The sequence below is a fragment of the Engystomops pustulosus genome, chromosome 11, assembly GCF_040894005.1.
Source record: "Engystomops pustulosus chromosome 11, aEngPut4.maternal, whole genome shotgun sequence".
In the NCBI taxonomy this organism is placed as follows: domain Eukaryota; kingdom Metazoa; phylum Chordata; class Amphibia; order Anura; family Leptodactylidae; genus Engystomops; species Engystomops pustulosus.
This window is the reverse complement of record NC_092421.1, coordinates 46533195-46554830: the sequence shown is the minus strand read 5'-3', so window position 1 is coordinate 46554830 and position 21636 is coordinate 46533195. Positions and strand designations below refer to the sequence as shown.

The 21636-nt window shown below is 40.1% G+C and overlaps 1 protein-coding gene across 3 annotated transcripts; it reads right to left on the bottom strand.

Moving 5' to 3' along the window:
• Nucleotides 1-3268: 3268 nt before the first annotated feature.
• Nucleotides 3269-21133, bottom strand: LOC140106237 (uncharacterized). 3 transcript variants are annotated; one of them, XM_072130519.1, is made up of 9 exons: nt 20919-21133; nt 20321-20452; nt 17534-17665; nt 15512-15589; nt 13421-13555; nt 13102-13203; nt 12825-12959; nt 9529-9594; nt 3269-4299 (listed from the first exon to the last, which is right to left on the bottom strand). In XM_072130519.1, exons 1-9 carry the CDS (start codon nt 21091-21093, stop codon nt 3926-3928), a joined length of 1329 nt encoding a protein of 442 aa, XP_071986620.1. In that variant the 5' UTR covers nt 21094-21133; the 3' UTR covers nt 3269-3925. The 3 variants fall into 3 exon arrangements, with proteins under 3 accessions (XP_071986620.1, XP_071986621.1, XP_071986622.1); XM_072130520.1 differs by having other exon boundaries at nt 15512-15586; XM_072130521.1 differs by lacking the exon at nt 15512-15589 and having other exon boundaries at nt 20919-21132.
• Nucleotides 21134-21636: the final 503 nt, after the last annotated feature.

Below are 21636 nucleotides of genomic sequence, written 5' to 3'. Positions count from 1 at the left end.
GACAAAAATGATACTTATGCCCCAACTGCTATATATACAAATAATAGGGTTAGACACACTTAGGGCTACATGTGTGGTCTGGACCTATAGTGTTACTATTTATTTACATACTTTGAATTTCTGCAAACAGAAAGGTCCTTCGACCTAAGTGAAAACGATTTTACTAAAATTTAACTTTTATTGATCATTTATTTTAAACCATAAGGAATATTTTCCAATGTGTAGAAACAAACAAAAAATATTAAAAATAGGAATGGTGGGAAAAGAAATAGAATTTTTCTTTTTGACAAGAATAAATATCGGTAAGTCATATGAATCACTGATGATCGGGCTGTGCTTATTTTCTTTCAAAGGTATATTCAAGTCTGTACGGTAATCGTAGATGCACAGGCGGCACAAAGACATCCTGGATAAAAAACCTTCTCCAGATTGCTCTGGAGCACAGACTGAGCTAGAGGTTCACTTTCCACCTTCCACCTTCCTAAGCAGACAGCTAAAATAACAAAGCAGAGGCTTCACAACGACTATGTGACCATTCTTGACAAGCCCAGCCAGAACCTTGACCTAAACCCTATTGAGCATCTCTGGAGAGAATTGAAAATGGCGTCCACCAACGTTCACCATCCAACCTGAGAGAATGGAAGAGGAGCTGCAAGGGAGAGCCTCAAATCCTGTTGTGAAAAACTTTTGGCATCATTCCTAATTCTTTCATATGCATGTTTATTAAAAGTTTTCCATTCCAGATAGCACCACATAGATGGTGTGTACATTCACCCAGAATGTACATTTTACATGTCCAACCCTTATTTTTCCAAAATCTACTACCGGGATGGAGCCTAGAACCACCCTATACAATAGATGGTTATTGGGTCCAATTGAAATTCACCAAATGTTTATGGATATCTTCTTTCTACTTCTGTCAGCACCTGTTAAGCAACCGCGCAACCACAACCAGGCTTGGCGCTAGCTGCCAGACTAGGTAAGTGGTGGCGAACGTACCCTGCAACGTGCGGGCTAAGGCCCTGCCTAAAGCAGATAAACCGTCCTGATAAGGGCGAACCCACTATCAGGAACTTAACTGACTGTCCCTGAGCAACCCTACAAGATGACAGGGAAGGCTTACTTCGTCTGGCAGCTGCTGGATGGTGGAGCGGACAGGTAACCGGAATACAGGAATAGACCAGTGTTCACACTGGTGCACAGAATACTAACACAGGTCAGAGACAGGGAAAACTCTGTATATACCGATGTTTATAAATGCATGTAATCTTAATGTAAAAGTATCATTTAACTGTAATCTGGGATCATCTCCAGGTCAATCCTGGGTCTAAACCTACCATTGGTATCCTTGATGGTTATCATGTGCTAGAATATCACTATATTTATCTTTTTAACCCCTTAGGGACGCAGGGTTTTTTCGCTCATTTCTCGCTCTCCACTTTCAAAAATCCATAACTTTTTCATTTTTACGTATACAGACCTGTGTGAGGGCTTATTTTGTGCGTAACAAATTTTACTTTCCTGTAATGTTATTTATTTTAACATGCCATGTACCGCGAAGTTGTAAAAAAATTCCAAATGTGGAAAAATTGAAAAAAAAAACGCACGTTCTTGTGGGCTCAGTTTTTACGACTTTGACTATCCACTCAAAATAACACCTCAGCTTTATTCTTTGGTTCGGTGCGATCGCGGTGATACCAAATTTATATAGGTTTTATTGTGTTTTAATACATTTTCAAAAATTAAACGAATGTGTACAAAAAAAGAAAAATTTTTTTTTGCCATCTTCTGAAGCTAATAACTTTTTCATACTTTGGCGCATGGAGCTGTGTGAGGTGTTATTTTTTGCGAAATAAGCCGACCTTTACACTGCTACTATTTTTAGGTCTGTGTGACATTTTGATCATTTTTAATTTCTTTTTTTATGTGATGTAAAAAGGCGTAAAAGTCGCATTTCGGACATTTGGGTGCCATTTCCCGTCTCGGAGGTCACCGCTGGCCGTAACCATTTTTATATTTTGATAGATCGGGCATTTTGGGACGCGGCGATACCTAATGTGTCTGTGATTTTTACTGTTTATTATGTTTTATATCAGTTGTAGCGAAAGGGAGTGATTTGAAATTTTAATATTTTATTATTTTTTTTTAAACTTTTTTTTTTCTGTTTTTTCCCACTATTTCTTAGACCATCTAGGGTACATTAACCCTAGATGGTCAGATCGCTCCTACCATATACTGCAATACTTCTGTATTGCAATATATGGCATTTTTGCAGCTCATTCATTACAATGAGCCACTGGCTCATTGTAACGAATCTGCAGATGCCAGATAGCCTCGGGTCAAACGAAGACCCGAGGCTACCATGGCAACCGATCGCCGCCCCCCGATGACGTTAGGGGGCACGGCGATAGTAATAAAGATGGCGGCGCCCGCGCGCAGCTGTCTTTAAATGCAGCCGACGACTTTGCCGGCGGCAACGAAAGGGTAAATAGCCGTCATCGGTGCAAGCACCTACCGCAATATGCAACAACCCCCACCTCTGTATGAAGAGGACTCAGCCGTGAGCCCTCTTCATACATTCCCTATACCTCTGCGCCGTAGCTCTACGTTAAACATATATGCAAATAATAAAAATAACTTTGGTCTAACTGCAAACAAAGTCAAGGCCATTTCTTGGAAGTGCCCACACACTTTTTTAGTTCAGAGACAGGGAAAGCGGGATAACACTAGGAGGTAAACAATACTGAGGACAAACAACGTAATATACAGGTCAGGTACAGATACAGGCAAACAAGCGGAGACAAACAAACCAGGTAAAAACCAAGATGGCTGCAAAGGTACAGAATCAGATACAAAACACAGAATACCAAACAAGATAGCAAGAGCACTAGATACACAGGTAAGACTTGAATTGACTAGCAATGTCTGATGGGAGTAGGCAGGTATATAAGGAAGTTCCCAGACACACCTCCAGCAGCACACTGGGGAAACTGTCCATCAGGCTAGTACCCCTTGATGGGCAGGGCTGAAATGCAAGGAGCAGGGTGTGGCTCAGTTAATCAAAACACAAACACTAAGCTATAGTTCACACACAAATTAACGCCATCTATCTTGGCCAACTGCGGATAGAGCGACATTAAGGCACGGACGTTACAACATCTTTATAATCTTTATAAATCCTGGTCATCTAATGAACTGAGTTTATGGATATATAGATGTTAAACTATTTCAAATATTTAAAAAGCAAAAACTATAATGCACAAAATCATGATGCTCTTAAGATACTTTTATTTGTTTTGGACAGCAAATATTATCATCCCCTGTTGACATAATGTATTTCAGTGTTGTGCTATTACAGCACATGATGGACATCTATAAAATTAGGCAATGTATACAATAATTAACAAAAAGAAATAAGGATCTACGTCTGCATCAGATAAATACGCTCACTGTTCTTTGTCAAGAGTTGGTAACTTTAGCACAGAATTTATAAATCCAGAACGATTAATAAATTTATCATTCTGAACCTTCCCAGCTAAATAAAACCTAGCAAAAGGGGTTTCCCAGGAATAAACACTATCAATAATTTCTGTTTGTAGGGAAGGAGAACAACAGCCATCTCCTGCAAGCATGAGCTGTTGACCTGACAAACACAAAACACGGATTCAGAAGTAGTTGGCTCTTTGTATTAATCTATGGGTTAAATTCACTTCTGCAGAGAGTATCAATGTTTATTCAAGAGAAACCCTCCTTAATAGCTTTTTCTTGACCAAAGAATAAAGAGCTCACTGAACAAAGAGTAGCCAATGCATGAGTCTTCCTGGAACATATGAATGTCAAAGTGAGATGGATGGGGTACAACTGAATGAAATGATACAACTAGTTTGCTATTTGCCAGATTTCTTCTCTGGGGTATAGTTTTGGACTACAATTCACAGACAGTCAGACGCTTTTGGTTACATGCTTTAGTGTTCCACTGCCCATCAGTGTACATTTCAATGCATGTTTCCTGTGCTTGCTCTCTAGGTTCACCCTTTCTCCAACGTGTGTAAACTGCTGGGACTCTATTTAAGTATTTGAAGTTGCCCGGTACTGATCCCTCTTTTCCCAGGTATGCATATCTTTTATATTTCTTTACAAATGCCAAAACAGCTATGTTCTCTGCTTCATTCCTTGGAGTAGCAATTATTCCGCCAACAGCTTTACATGCAGACTTGGATGTTACAAAGTCTACTTCTTTTCCACTGGTCGCCATCATTTTGTCTCCAACCACTTGGATCCTTCCTTCCAGTTTGAGAACTAAATATTCAAAATAGAATTGGTTATACCTGGTGCAAATACAACATATTAGTAACTGTAAAGGTTTTTTTATTTTTCACAAATCAATAGCTCTTGGGATGTAAAACAACTTTGCCTATTATCTTTGTTACCTGAATGCAGTAGTTTCCTTTTGCTCACTGCTCATTGGAAGGGCGTCATGTATCAGTGAATGTAGCAGAGCTAGAAGTGTATGCTGATGTTTACTGCACAGAATAGTGAGGTAAAAGATCTCCCTGTTCCCTTTCAGTCCCTCCATCCCAGTCTGTGATTCTACAGAAAGTTTACTATCTGTCTCTGCATTTCTCACTGCTCCCTTCCCCCACCTTGTCATGGCAGTATCAGCTCTGTCCAGATAAGCCTCCTCCATGTGATGGAAGCCGCCAGGCTGGTCACCATATACATCCTGTATGTGCATTGTGCAGTGTTCAGTTGATTTACTTGTGGGAAACTAAAATAATTTTAAGCTAAATTACTTTGAGAGAGAACACAAGGCACCATGGGATCTGTGGGCAAGCTAGCTGGCCTCAGCCTGAGGGCATAGACTGACAAATCTTAGTCGCCGCCCAATTCACCTTGTCACAGGCACCGGCACCCCCGCGATCCATACCGCAGAGGATGGCAGGTGCAACCATGCTTCTCTCCACTGCTCCGGTCCCACTGCCATGGATTTACCTCTCCACGCTTCCGTGAATGCATTTAATCCGGCGGCTCCCATCATTCCCTGACAGATCTTCAAGCATTCCTGTGAAAAGTAAGCCTTCTGTGTTCCTATTTCTGCCGTATTACCAGTGTTCCTCCGTGTTCCTATGTCTGCAGTGTTACCAGTGTTCCTCGTGTTCCTCTGACACCAGAATTACCTGAGGAAATGCTGATAAGTGAAATGGATGCGGCTTCAAAGCATGGTGAAGTACTTATCATGGGGGACTTCAATTACCCAGATATTGACTGGGGGGCAGAAACATGCAGGTCCTTCAAAGGTAGCAGGTTCTTGTCACCAACAAAAGACAATTACCTGTCGCAAATATTCCTGGAGCCAACAAGAGGGGGGGCACTGCTGGACCTTATCCTTACCAACAGACCTGATAGGCTATCAAAACTACAGGTTGGGGGGAACCTGGGGAATAGTGATCATAATATCATTGATTTTGTATTACGCTTTACTAAGAACGTTAGGGAAGGGGCAACCAACACTCTAAACTTCAGGAGGGCAAATTTTCAATAACTAAGGGAAGACCTTAAAGGCATAGCCTGGGATAATGTTCTCAAAGACAAAAGCCTCCCCCCAAAAATGTGACTTTTTCTCATATATTCTGAAAAAGTCCTGTGAGAAACACATACCTTATGGAAAAAAGCATAAGAGGAACAAGAAAAAGCCAATGTGGCTAACTAGTCTTGTAAGGAAAGCAATAAGCGAGAAAGATAAGGCGTTTAAGGTGCTAAAACGTGAAGGTAGCGATGAGGCATTACAGGATTATAGAGAGAAAAATAAATCCTGTAAAAAGCAGATAAAGGCTGCAAAAATAGAGACTGAGAGAAAAATTGCCAGGGAGAGCAAAAATAATTCCAAATTATTTTTCAAGTATATAAATGATAAGAAACTAAAAACAGAGAGTGTGGGTCCCCTTAGAAATAACATGGGGGTCATGGTGGAAGGAGATGAGGAAAGAACCAATCTACTGAATGTCGCCTTCTCAACTGTCTTTACCCAGGAAAATCCCCTGGTGGAAGACACAATGAGGAATAATGTAAATTCTTTTTGGAATGTCAACAGTTTAACCAAGGAAGAGATACGGCACCGCCTCGCAACCACTAAGATAGATAAATCACCGGGGCCAGATGGCATACACCCCTGGGTTCTGCATGAACTATATGTACCATGATAGACATACCGTTATTTTTAATATTTGAAGATTCACTGAGGACTGGTTATGTTCCACAAGACTGGCGCATAGCAAATGTGGTACCAATATACAAAAAAGGATCAAATAGCGATCCTGGAAACTACAGACCCGTGAGTCTAACTTCTGTGGTGGGGAAAATATTTGAGGGGTTTGTTAGAGATGCTGTCCTCGAGTATCTCACTGTGCACAACCTTATAACCCAGCGTTAGCATGGGTTTATGAGAGATCGGTCCTGTCAGACTAATCTGATTGGTTTCTACGAGGAGGTAAGTTCAATACTGGATCTGGGGGACGCTGTGGATGTTGTATATCTGGACTTTTCAAAGGCATTTGACACCGTGCCACATAAAAGATGACAGATACAACAAACATCTTATCACTTCAGCATACAATAGGATTAAAAGCAAACCTAGGTCGGATCTTTTGATCAACAAAAAGAAAAAATTTTTTTCAGGAGGCACAACACAAAACCCTAGACCAGTCACATTTACAACACAGTATAGCTGTCAATTTTTACAGTATTAAACAAATAATTAAAAAGCATTTACCTATTCTTTCGCTCAACAAAGATTTCCATAAAGTGACAGCACAAGGTGTAAGATTTGTGGCTTAGAAGGGGTGCTACTCTGGGTACATCATTGTCTCCCAGCCTTTTTACTAGTGATAAGTCTGAAATTAAAAGACAAACCTGGCTGGATTTTCCAGGCTGTCACAAATGTGGCCATAGCCATTGCAAAGCCTGTGATTACATTGTTTGAGGTAATTCCTTCACCTCGTATGCCATGAAAGAACTTATCTCATTAAGTCCTACATAAATTGTAATACCTCATACATTGTATATTTAGCATCTTGCATTACATGCAAAGTACAACATGTAGGATGCACTACCTGTCCGGCCAAAGTTCGCATCAGAAGACATATCTCTGATGTCACCAACTCTTCTGTCCATGTCTCCTCTCTCACGCGACACTTTAGAGATATCCATAAGGGGGATACCGTATTTTTCGGACTATAAGACACTTCTTACTATAGGACGCACCCCAGATTTAGGCTTCCAAAAAAGGAAAAATCTTTTTTACACCAATTAAAATATCCCTGTTGGTCGCACCAAAGCACAGCACACACAGCTCTGCATTATCCATACAAATACACATACAGTTCAGCATCATTCGTACAGATACATACACAGCTGCAGAGCTGCAGCTCTTACACACACAGCTCTGCATCATCCATACAGTTGCACACACAGCTCTGCGTCATCCATACAGTTACACACGCAGCTCTGCATCATCCATACAGTTACACAAACAGCTCTGCATCATCCATACAGTTACACATGCAGCTCTGCATCATCCATACAGTTACACAAACAGCTCTGCATCATCCATACAGTTACACATGCATCATCCATACAGTTGCACACACAGCTCTGCGTCATCCATACAGTTACACACGCAGCTCTGCATCATCCATACAGTTACACACACAGCTCTGCATCATCCATAGTTACACATGCAGCTCTGCATCATCCATACAGTTACACAAACAGCTCTGCATCATCCATAGTTACACACGCAGCTCTGCATCATCCATACAGTTACACATGCAGCTCTGCATCAGTCATATAGATACACACAAAGCTCTGCATCATTCATACAGATACACACAGCTCAGCTATACACACAGAACCCCCCCACACACCCAAACACACACACGTTTCCCCTCTTCCCCTTCTTACCCTGTCCCAGCCCAGCATGTCCCCATACTCCCAGTATCAGACCCTGTGGTGATGTAGGAAGCATGTGATCAGTCACATGTTTCTGACATCACGGCAGGTCTCGTAACTGTAGGCAGAGGGAGAGAGCAGTACGGAGCCGCTCCTCTCTGGGAGATCAGGTACAGCTATATATCAGGGCATCACCTGATCTTCATTACCGCGATCAGGAGGGTCAGGCAGTGCTGGATGCAAGATGTTTTCTTGCTAAAAAGAGTGTCTTATAGTCCAAAAAATACAGGTAAATCAAGCTTTAGGTGGACAGTCACAGAAAAGGTTACTAAACTTATCGGGGGTGGTGACCACCAAAAATAGCTACTGAACAAAGAATCCTATTGAATTTTTGTCTTGGATACTAGACAGCCTAATGGGATGAACTATCGCCATGATTTAATTACTGTCTACTAAATATGGCCTATTTTCTATGTCCATTTCTGTCATCTAATTTGTCTTTGTTCCTTATATTGTAATACATATGGCAGATTGTTCAATGCTCCCTAACTAGCAACGTTAGTTTCACTATGTTCATAAATAGCTATCTTTGTATTTAGGGGTTAACTCTTGTATTCAAGGGTTAAGGTTTGTGACGCCTCCTATTTTCCTTCCCCATAGGTCTTGACCAGGGTTAGAAGTCTTATAAATTGTGTTATTTTTTATCTATTGTATGGATCATGACTATGGCTTGCTAGCCGAAACGCGTTAATCGCTTTCTTTCCATGTACTTTTACGAATGTATTCCTGCTGATGCACAATTGTTTTAGACCCTGTGAAAGCCTGCACTGGAATCACTATATTTTACTTATGCTTCGCCCCTGCCTTGGGCGGAAAACTAGTGTCGGTGATAAGGGGTTAAAGAGGACCTGTCACCCATGTCACTAAAGAAAGCAGCTCCTAGGGTATAAACAAATATCGCAGTGTTAGAAGGATAGCGTTACCGGAAACCTCCGGTAACGCTATCTAACACTGCGGTGGAGTACAATGTAATCGTCAGACCGCTCGCAAAGCTGTCCGACGTATTCAAGAGAGGGTGGTCCGAGGGGCTGCCTCTTCCCCGGACCGCTCACTCCATAGGCCGGCGGTGACTGCCACGCGTCATGCGGCAGTCACCTCCCCTAACCACGCCCCAACCCTGCCCCCTCTGGAATACATCGGACCGCTTGGCGAGCGGTCCGATGTTTACATTGTACTTCGCCGCAGTGTTATATAGCGTTACCGGAGGTTTCCGGTAACGCTATCCTTCTAACACCACAGTGTTTGTTTAAGCACTAGTGCCCGATTTATGGGTGACAGGACCTCTTAAAGTCCTATACAAATTCTCAAAAAACTTCCTCTACGTTGTTACAAAGAATTTCACATAAAATACTTTTACTTGTGATTCTATACACATCTTGAATTTTCCATTTTTATTCCATCAATCCTTTTTAAAACCAACCAGACTGTGTACTTTGACATAAACATATTCCTTATTGATACTAAGTGTGTATGGGTTAGTTTTCAAGTGTTGTTTTCTCCCAAAATCAACTTTCTACTTGCCTGCTTCCATTCTTGATACATTATGACTTAAGCTTTTCAATAGAGAATACAATTCTGCCACAGTTCCTAAAGAAAAAATATATCATAAACCATGTCAAATAATTACCATTGAGCACGTATATATATATATATAAAATCCCTAACATAGAAATCTTACTGTAGATCTTAAACCAAGGCAAGCCAAAAGAATGTTGGCATCTGTTTTAGCAGTATAGATAGCATAGGCAATTATACTTATCTATGTATCATGCAGCCCACCATCAAATATATACAACGGAAAATCACCAACTCAAAAGTTTTAAAGAGAACCTGTCATCAGAGTGCTATTTCCATCCAAGGACAGGTTGTTATAGACAAAGTTTTTTCTAATGTCTATATTACATGGTATGTGAAACTTTACCTTGCTCCCTGCTTCAACCTGAATCCAAGAAAGAAACATTTTCAAATGAAAACTTCTGTTTGCTTTATAATCAGGGCCGCATCTGCCGTGATGGCAGACCATTTCTGAGGCAGCATTTTATCAACGGTAGTACAGACTTGCCAATGGTTGGCAAGTCCGAACTACCTGAAAAATCAATTACATTGGCGCCAAAGTAATTGGTAAGCAAATTGATGCAGCACATCGCACCTGTGTGCACCGCTCTGCAGGACACAGGCCAGTGCGTGTAATAACGTCATCACACAAGGTTCTTATTTTCTTGGGGTGTCATAGCTATATATATACCGGGGCTAGAGGCATTATATATACTGGGGGCTGACGGCTGTATACATACGAGGGTTGGAGGCTGTATACATATGGGGGGCCTGGAGGCTGTATACATATGGGGGGCCTGGAGGCTGTATACATATGGGGGGTGGAGGCTGTATACATATGGGGGTATGTATATATTCTGGGGGCTGTGTATATGCTGGGGTTGGAGGCTGTGTATATGCTGGGGAACTGGAGGCTGTGTATACAGGGGGGGCTGGAGGCTGTGTATGCAAGGGGTGGCTAAATTAGGGTAACTTAAATTGTGGGTGCTGTACATACTATAAATTATTTGGATGTCATGCTGTGTAGATAATACATATTAGGAACATGCTCCATTTTACTCTAAGTGACTGTGGTATTTTTTAGGGGCGCCTTGTGGTGCTGTGGTGCATAGAGCTGAAGAAGTTTGACTGTGAATTCAGCAAAGATAAACCATGGCCGGGAGAAATTGTAAAGAGGTCCTCTTCCTGATGGAGAAGATCATCACCTGTAAGGTACTAGATGTCACTAATACCTGTGTCACTGACTGATTACTAGCGTCTGAGGTAGCATCACCGGGCGCACGGGAGGCAGCATTTTCAAGTTTTGCCTCAAGCAGCAAAAGGGTTAGAATTGGCCCTGTTTATAATGCATTCACTGCTCTGCTTATCTCTGCTGGCTTCTGCCCCTTCCCCCAAATGACTTGTCAGCTCACTGCAGACAATCTCTCATTCTGCCATTTTGCTACAAGGAGAGGGTGCAGGAGGTGGGAGGGAGGGGCAGGAGCCAGCAGTGATGAGGAGAGCAGTGAATATATTATAAATGAGACGAAAGTTGTCATTTGAAGTTTTCCTTTCTGGGATTTGGCTTCTGGCAAGGAGCCAGGTAAAGTTTCACATACTTTAGTTCAAATACCATATAACACAGACATTTTTTCAAAAATCATTTTGGCATATACAGCACTTTGTCTATAGCAACCTGAACCTAACCTGATAAAAATAGCAATCTGGTGACAGGTTCCCTTTAAAGCTTATGCCAGATCTTAAAGGACACCTGTTATCAGGTCTGTGTCACTTGTCCTGTCACTACTTCCTGTTGGAGCAGCTCACAAGGATTCCATCACAGCCTTTATCTAGTCAATTCATACATTATTCATTGTAAAATCATCTATTCTTTATTATGTAAATGAGGCCGTCACATGCAGTGATGTCACCCCTGAAAGTAAATGCTGAAAAGTAAAACATTAAACAGAAGTCTGAGTGGTCCTCTATTTAGCCCTTTACTATTTGTATTATGAATTTTTTGTGGTTGATATATTTCTGGTGATTTGTTAAACAGAAGTTTTCTAGATTTTAAGTTCATCTGACCATGTAATTACTCAGTAATGACTTATTTTGTTTGTATATGTACCCCATGATCTATAAAGCACTGCAGAATATGAAAATGTTACATGAATAAAGATTTATTATAGTACAAGATACAGTATTTACAAAATTAAAAAGTCCCCCCTGATTTAATTTTATACAACCCCCCACTGTGCCTTTAACTGAATTATATATGCCTCCCCCCAAAAAATTGTATAGTTTGCTATACATGTACATAATATATATTGTTTATGATCTCTTTTGATTGGGGGGAGATGTATGTGATATAATACATTCAGGGAAGCAGAGTTAATAATGAAATTAATTATTAAAGAGGAAAGCTCTTTATATATTTAATTCAGGGCATGTGTATAATATAAGAAAAGGGCTGTAGATAATATCATTAATTTGAGGGACACTGTATACAACATTATAAATTTGGGTAGGGGGTCTCATATAATATAATTAATGTGAGAGGAGTGCTGAATATAATAGAAGGTATAGAATAATTCAGGGGGAGCACTGAATTTGATACTACCATATTTGTTGTAGTGGGCTTACTGTATCTTAAGGGTATAGCTTTTATTATTTTTTGAAGGGTCACATTATGTTCTATGTGTGTATATGTGGGGGCATAGAGTTTTCAGTTGTGGTCCAAGTGTTTTAATATGTGGAGACACTGCAAGGTCAATTGTGGTGTTAGTGGTATTTTCCATACAAAATGTGAAAGGCACAGTGTTCAATTTTAATGGATATATATTATTTAGGAGCAGAGTGTGCATTGCATGCTATCCAGGGGACACTACAGTGTATGCTGCAAGTAGCTGAAGACATCTAGGCAGCAATGAGAAGTGTCATGAAGTCCTGTGCTTGATGTAGCACAGGTGTCACCTATTAGATGCTAGATATTATTTCTGCCTGTCAATCAGGTACATTGTTATCCTATGATTGACGCATTTCGATGCATAACGTCTTAGTCTGATCAGTCGAAGCGCATCAATTATATGATAACCTGATGTACTATTTTTACTAATAAAAAGCTCAATTTTCCACTTCATCTGCAGGACTAAATAGTAGGTACAATATTTAAACCTGTGAACCCCATTTTTAATTGTGACCTGGGTCTAATTTTGCACAGAACTGGCCCTGGTATCTTAAGGACACATCTAGATCCGCAGAACCCTTTTTGTATGTGTAATTACCTGGAGCTCCAAAGTTTGTCAAGTTGGGATTGCCACCAGTTACAGCTTTGACAGTCTCATCTCCTTTGGCTATAGGTAGACAGTCTGTTGTAATAATTTTGGGCTGAGTATCTAGCTCTGGAATGTCAGCGGCACCTTGAAAAAATTTTTAGTATATAATTATAATTCATAAGAACAATCATTCAATTCACTGTATGTGTATATACATTTTATATAACATGCATAAAAGAACTTATTATCTCATCTTAACCTTTAAAATAAATTGTATCTCATTTACCTGGAATTGATATATTGTCAGCTGCATTGACTGCAGGGAGGCTTTCTATTGGATTAATGGTAGGAAAAGGAACTTTATTGGGCTCTGGAATTGCAATTGGTCCTTAAAGAAAGCACTTAGATTTAGAATTCTTAGAAAAAATATTTGTGTATCTTTAAAGTAACAAACTGTATTTTACTAATGAGATATGGCCATGGCTTATCTATTCACAGAGTTTCTTCCCTTATAGCTGAGGGAATATTTGTCTGGAAGCTGCCTAAAATCCATGTCCAGCATTACTGTACAGACTCATTAAGTAAATGTAAAGTATCTTATCTACCTGGAACTTCCAATTCTCTTGAGATGGATTTATCCCCAACAGCAACCGTGACAGATAAGATATCTTTAGGTAGAGTGAGGTTGTCGGTTGCATTATTCAGTGAAAGGGGATTTAATAGTGGAATTTCAGGAGACCCTAAAAGGTAGACACGTGATTAAAATTATTGAAACAATACAATATTTTTAGTAAGTATTAACCCCTTAAGGACCAGGCCCTTTTTCGTTTTTGCGTCTTTATTTTTCACACCCCACCTTCAAAAATCTATAACTTTTTTATTTTTCCATGTAGAGAGCTGTGTGATGGCTTGTTTTCTGCGTAACAAATTGCACTTCATAGTGATGGCATTTAATTGTCTATGCCATATACTGGGAAGCGGGAAAAAAATTCTGAATGCAGTGAAAATGGTGAAAAAACGCATTCTTGTGGGCGTGGATTTTACGTCTTTCACTGTGCGCTCCAAATGACATGTCTAATTTATTCATTGAGTCAATACGATCACATGGATACCAAATTTGTATAGGTTTTATAATGTTTTCATACATTTACAAAAATTAAAACCTCCTTCATTTTGCCGTCTTCTTGCGCTAATAACTTTTTCATACTTTGGTTTATGGAGCTGTGGGTGGTGTCATTTTTTGTGACTTTTGATGACGTTTTCAATGCTTTTATTTTTAGAATTGTACGACCTTTTGATCACTTTTTATTGAATTTTTTATATTTTTCAAAATGGCAAAAAAATGCAATTTGCGACTTTGGGCACTATTTTCTGTTACGTGGTTAAACGAAGTAAAAAAACATTATTATATTTTGATAGATTGGGCATTTTCGGACGCGTTGATACCTAATGTGTTTATGATTTTTACTGTTTATTTATATTTATATCAGTTCTAGGGAAAGGGGGGTGATTTGAATTTTTAGGTTTTTTTAATATAATTTTTTATTTTTTAATTTTTTTTATTAAAAGTTTTTACTATTTTTCAGACTCCCTAGGATACTTTAACCCTAGGTTGTCTGATTGATCCTACCATACACTGCCATACTACAGTATGGCAGTATATGGGGATTTTGCACACCATCTATTACAAAATGCAGATCGCACATTGTAATAGATGGCCTAAAACATGATAGCCTCGGATCACACAATCACAATCACACATGTCATGGCAATGGATTGCCGCTCCCCGATGACGTCACGGAGAGCGGCGATCGGAGCCAAGATGGCGGCGCCCACGCGTTGCCGGCTCATTAATGCCGCCGGCAGCTTTGCCGGCGGCGATGAAAGGGTTGACACCCGCGATCGGTACAAGCACCAATCGCGGGTGTTAGCGACGGGTGCTTGCTTCTTTGTGAAGCAAGCACCCGACGTGTATGAAGAGGGCTCAGCCCGTGGACCCTCTTCATACTACCCCATGCGCAATAAAGCGTACAGGTACGTCTTATTGCGCTATGGGGTTAAGTATTAAGCTCCTCAGCTCCTCCTGCCTTGTTTGTGGAAACAAAGTTGTCTGCAGAACGAGCTCTGTTACAAATCTATAACAAATGTTGTACAATCTGCCTGCCTCCTTCTGCTCTATTTTTCTCTGCCTGCAACTAGGAAACTGTGTATTTCCTCCTGCTCTATATCATGTCGTTTTCAGATTGTACATAGTGTTCTATATGTTCAGCTTTTCCTACTCTATAATGTCTGCCTGCAATTAAGATAGTATGTACAATTTGCTCAGCTCCTCCTGCTCTATAACATGCTGCTTGCAAATCGGACACTATGTACAATCTGCTCAGCTCCTCCTGCTCTATAACATGCTGTTTGTAGATAGGACACTATGTTCAATCTGCTAAGCTCCTCCTGCTCTATAACATGCTGCTTTCAGATTGGACAACATGTACATTCTTTTCTACTCCTCCTGATGTTTATCTATCTGCATGATAAAGAGATTAAATACATGTGTCCTATGTATAAGAACTATAAGCTATTAAGTATTGAGAGGTAAATTATAATTTTATATTCGAAAAATAATTAACATTGTACATTCTAGGAAATATTCCAGAACCCACTAACGGGACCTATATATAAATTTGATTTATTTAATTTACCTGGAACCTCTATTTTAGATGGATTGATTTCTACTCCTTTTGCAACATTGTCAGCTACATCTCTTGTGGGTAATCCTTCTGAATTAATGGAAGGAATATTATTTACTTCTGGAATTTCAAGTGGCCCTTAAAGAAAACATTTAAATATTATAATATCAAAGAAATACACTCACCGGCCACTTTATTAGGTACACCATGCTAGTAACGGGTTGGACCCCCTTTTGCCTTCAGAACTGCCTCAATTCTTCGTGGCATAGATTCAACAAGGTGCTGGAAGCATTCCTCAGAGATTTTGGTCCATATTGACATGATGGCATCACACAGTTGCCGCAGATTTGTTGGCTGCACATCCATGATGCGAATCTCCCGTTTCACCACATCCCAAAGATGCTCTATTGGATTGAGATCTGTGGAGGCCATTTGGTGACTGTGGAGGCCATTTGAGTACAGTGAACTCATTGTCATGTTCAAGAAACCAGTCTGAGATGATTCCAGCTTTATGACATGGCACATTATCCTGCTGAAAGTAGCCATCAGATGTTGGGTACATTGTGGTCATAAAGGGATGGACATGGTCAGCAACAATACTGGGCTGTGGCGTTGCAACGATGCTCAATTGGTACCAAGGGGCCCAAAGAGTGCCAAGAAAATATTCCCCACACCATGACACCACCACCACCAGCCTGAAACGTTGATACAAGGCAGGATGGATCCATGCTTTCATGTTGTTGACGCCAAATTCTGACCCTACCATCTGAATGTCGCAGCAGAAATCGAGACTCATCAGACCAGGCAACATTTTTCCAATCTTCTACTGTCCAATTTCGATAAGCTTGTGCAAATTGTAGCCTCAGTTTCCTTTTCTCAGCTAAAAGGAGTGGCACCCGGTGTGGTCTTCTGCTGCTGTAGCCCATCTGCCTCAAAGTTCGACGTACTGTGCGTTCAGAGATGCTCTTCTGCCTACCTTGGTTGTAACGGTGGGCGATTTGAGTCACTGTTGCCTTTCTATCAGCTCTAACCACTCTGCCCATTCTCCTCTGACCTCTGGCATGAACAAGGCATTTCCACCCACAGAACTGCCGCTCACTGGATGTTTTTTCTTTTTCGGAACATTCTCTGTAAACCCTAGAGATGGTTGTGCGTGAAAATCCCAGTAGATCAGCAGTTTCTGAAATACTCAAACCAGCCCTTCTGGCACCAACAACCATGCCACGTTCAAAGGCACTCAAATCACCTTTCTTCCCCATACTGATGCTCGGTTTGAACTGCAGGAGATTGTCTTGACCATGTCTACATGCCTAAATGCACTGAGTTGCCGCCATGTGATTGGCTGATTAGAAATTAAGTGTTAATGAGCAGTTGGACAGGTGTACCTAATAAAGTGGCCGGTGAGTGTATATTTGTTTCTTAAGAAGCAGAAGGTGACTTATGGACTCTTATAAGAAACTAATGCTTCATTTCTGTGCAGCAAAAATGACAGAATGTCTTTCAATAAAAAAACAATAAATAAACTCAAGAAGAATATCAATCACAAATAAAAAGATATTTTATATTGTAAATACATAATCAAACTATATGAAATACAAGTTAAAATAATACAAGTCCCAGAGATAAATCCCAGACAGGAAAATAGGACTGCCCAGACAAAGTACCAACAATCACACTATGATGCAAGTCTCGAGTTGTCACAAGTGTTGAATTAATGCATTAATGAATTAACCCCCTACATGTATTGTAGCCCCAATCTGTGAGACTAGCTCACAAACAGAGGACGCGAGACAGGGTGCCTTATTGTTGTGTGACAATCCACAATGTCACAGCTTACCTCAGAGCATACCAAGTACCCTCCCATATACCCGCCCATATAACCCTAACGAATCAGCCCCTGTCTAATGTTGCTTAGGGTCATAGGCATACCACCAAATTCTTTTAAGACAGCAGAGAAGATGACAATCCTCAACTCATATTTTACTTATTAACCCCATATCAGGTTTTGGGTTGAATGAAAAGTTTCTTATCTACCTGGAGCTTCTGGTAAGATGGATTTATCACCAATCGTTGCAACATTGAGAGGTAGGTCTCCTTTAGATACAGGTATGTTGACTGTGGCATCAACAATGGGCAGTGGATTTAGTCCTGAGATTTCAGTTGAACCTCAGAAAAGGAATGTAATATAATAAGTAACTGAAGTTAATAAAACACATTTTATGTACGGTAATTACAAGGTTACAACTTTTTCCCAGAAAACACATTTCAACTTTATTGCAGGCCTGCCTTAAAAGGAGCAGTTAACATTGTGTCAGTGATTGATTGCTCCATTAACATAGGTTTGGGTGTTGTTGAGGACAGGGCTGGAGATCTGTCATGATTAACCCCTTAAGGACGCAGGGTATTTTCGCTGATTTCTCGCTCTCCATCTTCAAAAATCCATAACTTTTTCATTTTTCCGTGTACAGAGCTGTGTGAGGGCTTATTTTGTGCGTAACAAATTTTTCTTTCCCATGATGTTATTTATTATTCCATGCCATGTAGTGGGAAGCCGCAAAAAAATTCCAAATGTGGAAAAATTTAAAAAAACTGCATGTGCGTCATGTTCTTGTGGGCTCAGTTTTTACGACTTTCACTCTGCGCTCCAAATAACACACCTACTTTATTCTTTGGTTCGGTACGATCGCGGTGATACCAAATTTATATAGGTTTTATTGCGTTTTAATAAATTTTCAAAAATTAAACGAATGTGTACAAAAAAGAAAAAAAAAATTTTGCCATCTTCTGACGCTAATAACTTTTTCATACTTTGGCGCATGGAGATATGTGAGGGGTCATTTTTTGCGAAATGAGCCGACGTTCTCATTGCTACCATTTTGAGGACTGTGCGACATTTGGATCATTTTTTATTACATTTTTTATGTCATCTAAAAAGGTGTAAAAGTCGCATTTTGGACATTTGGGCGCCATTTGCCGTTCCGGAGGTCACCGCCGCCCGTAACCGTTTTTATATTTTGATAGATCGGGCATTTTGGGACGCGGCGATACCTAATGTGTCTGTGATTTTTACTATTTATTATATTTTATATCAGTTCTAGGGAAAGGGGGGTGATTTGAACTTTTAATATTTTATTATTTTTTTACATTTTTTAAACTTTTTTTTTTCTCTTTTTTTCCACTGTTTCTTAGACCCTCTAGGGTACATTAACCCTAGATGGTCTGATCGCTCCTGCCATATACTGCAATACTACTGTATCGCAGTATATGGCATTTCTGCACACTATACATTACAATGAGCCACAGGCTCATTGTAATGCATGTGCAGAAGCCATGTATCCTCGGGTCAAACGAAGACCCGAGGCTACCATGGCAACCGATCGCCGCCCCCCGATGACGTTCGGGGGAGCGGCGATCGGAGGTAAGATGGCGGCGCCCACGCGCCGCCAAATTTAAAGTGCCGCCGGCGACTTTGCCGGCGGCAAAGAAGAGGTTAACACCCGCGATCGGTGCAAGCACCGACCGCGGGTGATAGCGATGGGTCTTTGCTGCGATATGCAGCAAAGCCCATCACTGTATGAAGAAGGCTCAGCCCGTGAGCCTTCTTCATACAACCTTCACAGCTCCGTGGCGGATATATCCGTCACGGAGCGTGAAGGGGTTAAGTAAGCATCACACCACTGGACACTTTAACCCCTTCATGCTCTGCGACTGATGGACTGAGCCCTCTTTATACAGGAATGGGCTTTGCTGCATATTGCAGCAAAGAACCATCGCTAACACCCGTGGTCGGTGTTTGCACCGATAGCGGGTGTTAACCTCTTTTTTTGCCGCCGGCAAAGTCGCCGGCAGCACTGAAAGCATGGTGGTGCGTGGGCACGGTCGGTTGCCATGACAGGCTGAATGGCTTCTGCGTATTCGTTACAATGAGCCAGTGGCTCATTGTAACGTATAGTGTGCAGAAATGCCATATACTGCAATACAGTTGTATTGCAGTATATGGTAGGAACAATCTAACATTAACATTTTTTAAACTTTTTTTTTTTCTTTTTTTTCACTATTTATTAGACCCTCTAGGGTACATTAACCCTAGAGGGTTTAATAAATATTGAAAAAAATTAAAAAAAAAGTTTAAAAAATTTAAAAAATTAATAAAATATTAAAAGTTCAAATCAACCCCCTTTCCCTAAAACCTTCCCAGTCTTGTCTCATGCCAACTGTAAAGCATCCTGCAACCATTCATGTGTGGGGTTGCTTCTCAGCCAAGGGAATCGGCTCTCTTACAGTATTGCCTAAAAACACATCCATGAATAAAGAATGGTACCAGAATGTCTTCTAAGAGCAACTTCTCCCAACCGCCCAAGAGCAGTTTAGTGATCAACAATGCCTTTTTCATAAAGCAAAAGGTGATAGCTAAATGGCTCAGGGAACAAAACAGAGATTTTGGGTCCATGGCCCGGAAACTCCCCAGATTTTAATCCCATTGAGAACTTGTGGTCAATCATCAAGAGACGGGTGGACAAACAAAAACCAACAAATTGTGACAAAATGCAAGCATTGATTGTGCAAGAAAGGACTTGATTGAGAGCATGCAAGGGAGAATTGCAGAGGTCCTGAAGAAGAAGGGTCAACACTGCAAATATTGACTTGCTGCATTAACTCATTCTAACTGTCAATAAAAGTTTTTGTTACTCATAATATGATTGCACTTGTATTTCTGTATGTGATAAAAACATCTGACAAACACACATAAAAACCAGAGGGCAACAGATATAATATTTGTGTCATTCTCAAAACTTTTGGCCATGACTCTATCTTATCTACCTAGAATTCCTGACTCTGGCAAGATGGGTTTATCTCCAACAGTTGCAGCATTGACAGGTGGGTCTCCGTTGAGTAGAGGTATGGTGTCTTTTGCACTGGGAAGAGGATTGATTCCTGTAATTCCAGGTTTTGCTTATAGGAAGAAAAATAAAAAAGTAAATCGCCTACACATGCATATTATGTCTGAAACTGAAGTTTGTGTAAGCATTACAGATTTTTTGCATTTTTTTTTATTTTTACTTTATTACTTTGATATTAAAACTAGATGATTTTTATTATGATCTGTTTTAGTTTCTGATTTTAGTTTTTAATTTTCCTTTTTCTGTGAATGATTTAGTTGGCATGCCCTTGTACCGTTTAAATGCTCTACACAGTCTACACAGATATCCAGAAATATATACAGAAGATAATTCTTTAGCAAAATGAATATTGGCAAGTGCTTAGATATTTGTTGAAGTTCAAAGCAAATTTAGTAAGCACCTTCAAACAAAGTGAAGTAAATCAACCAATGTACTTTACGCATATCACTAAATCGAAATCTAAACTCAACATAGAGTAGTTATACATCCAATGTGGACTAAAATTTAAATAAACGCACCTGTCTGGACAGTCTTCACTAGTGTTTCTCCTTGTACTTGTGGTATTTCTTTAGCGATCGTAGGTAGGTTTGTTGGAGCTGGAAATAACTTGAGTTTTGCCCACTTAAGTGGCTGAGGAAGAGAAGACGTCAGACCAACTGCCACTATAAGCAGCAGAAATCCCTGATAGAACATCTTGGTAGTCAAAGACAATCTGAAAATTTGACGTAAGTGAGAATGTGGGCAATAATATTTTTTCTAGTATAACATTATGTAACCATCAACCACATGTAAATTTTATTTGCTAAAAAAAAGGAAAACTGAAAGATACATTAAGTAAATTTCATTCCAACCCTTTTATACAGTCAACCACTTATCAAACGTTGTTGGGTATGTTAAACACATTGCTGGGATTCTACATCTCAATGAAGTATCCTTTCCAGGGGATGAGGCAGCAGATTAGTGGTAGATAGATGTTCCTCATCAGTAGTGAGAACAATATCTTTCTCGCTCATAAACTAAAGGTTATATGTTCTTATCGACAAAAAGATCATTTCAATGTTGAAACATGCTGTTGTGTTCTTTCAATAAAATCTAAGACACACATTCATGTTGTGATCTTCCTTTTATACCGCTATGAACCTCTGGCTTTCCCAGTTTCCCAGTTGAACGCTTGTAGAGGTGTGTGGTATTGATTGTTTTACTAGGCTTAGTTAATTTTGAGTAAACATATGCATA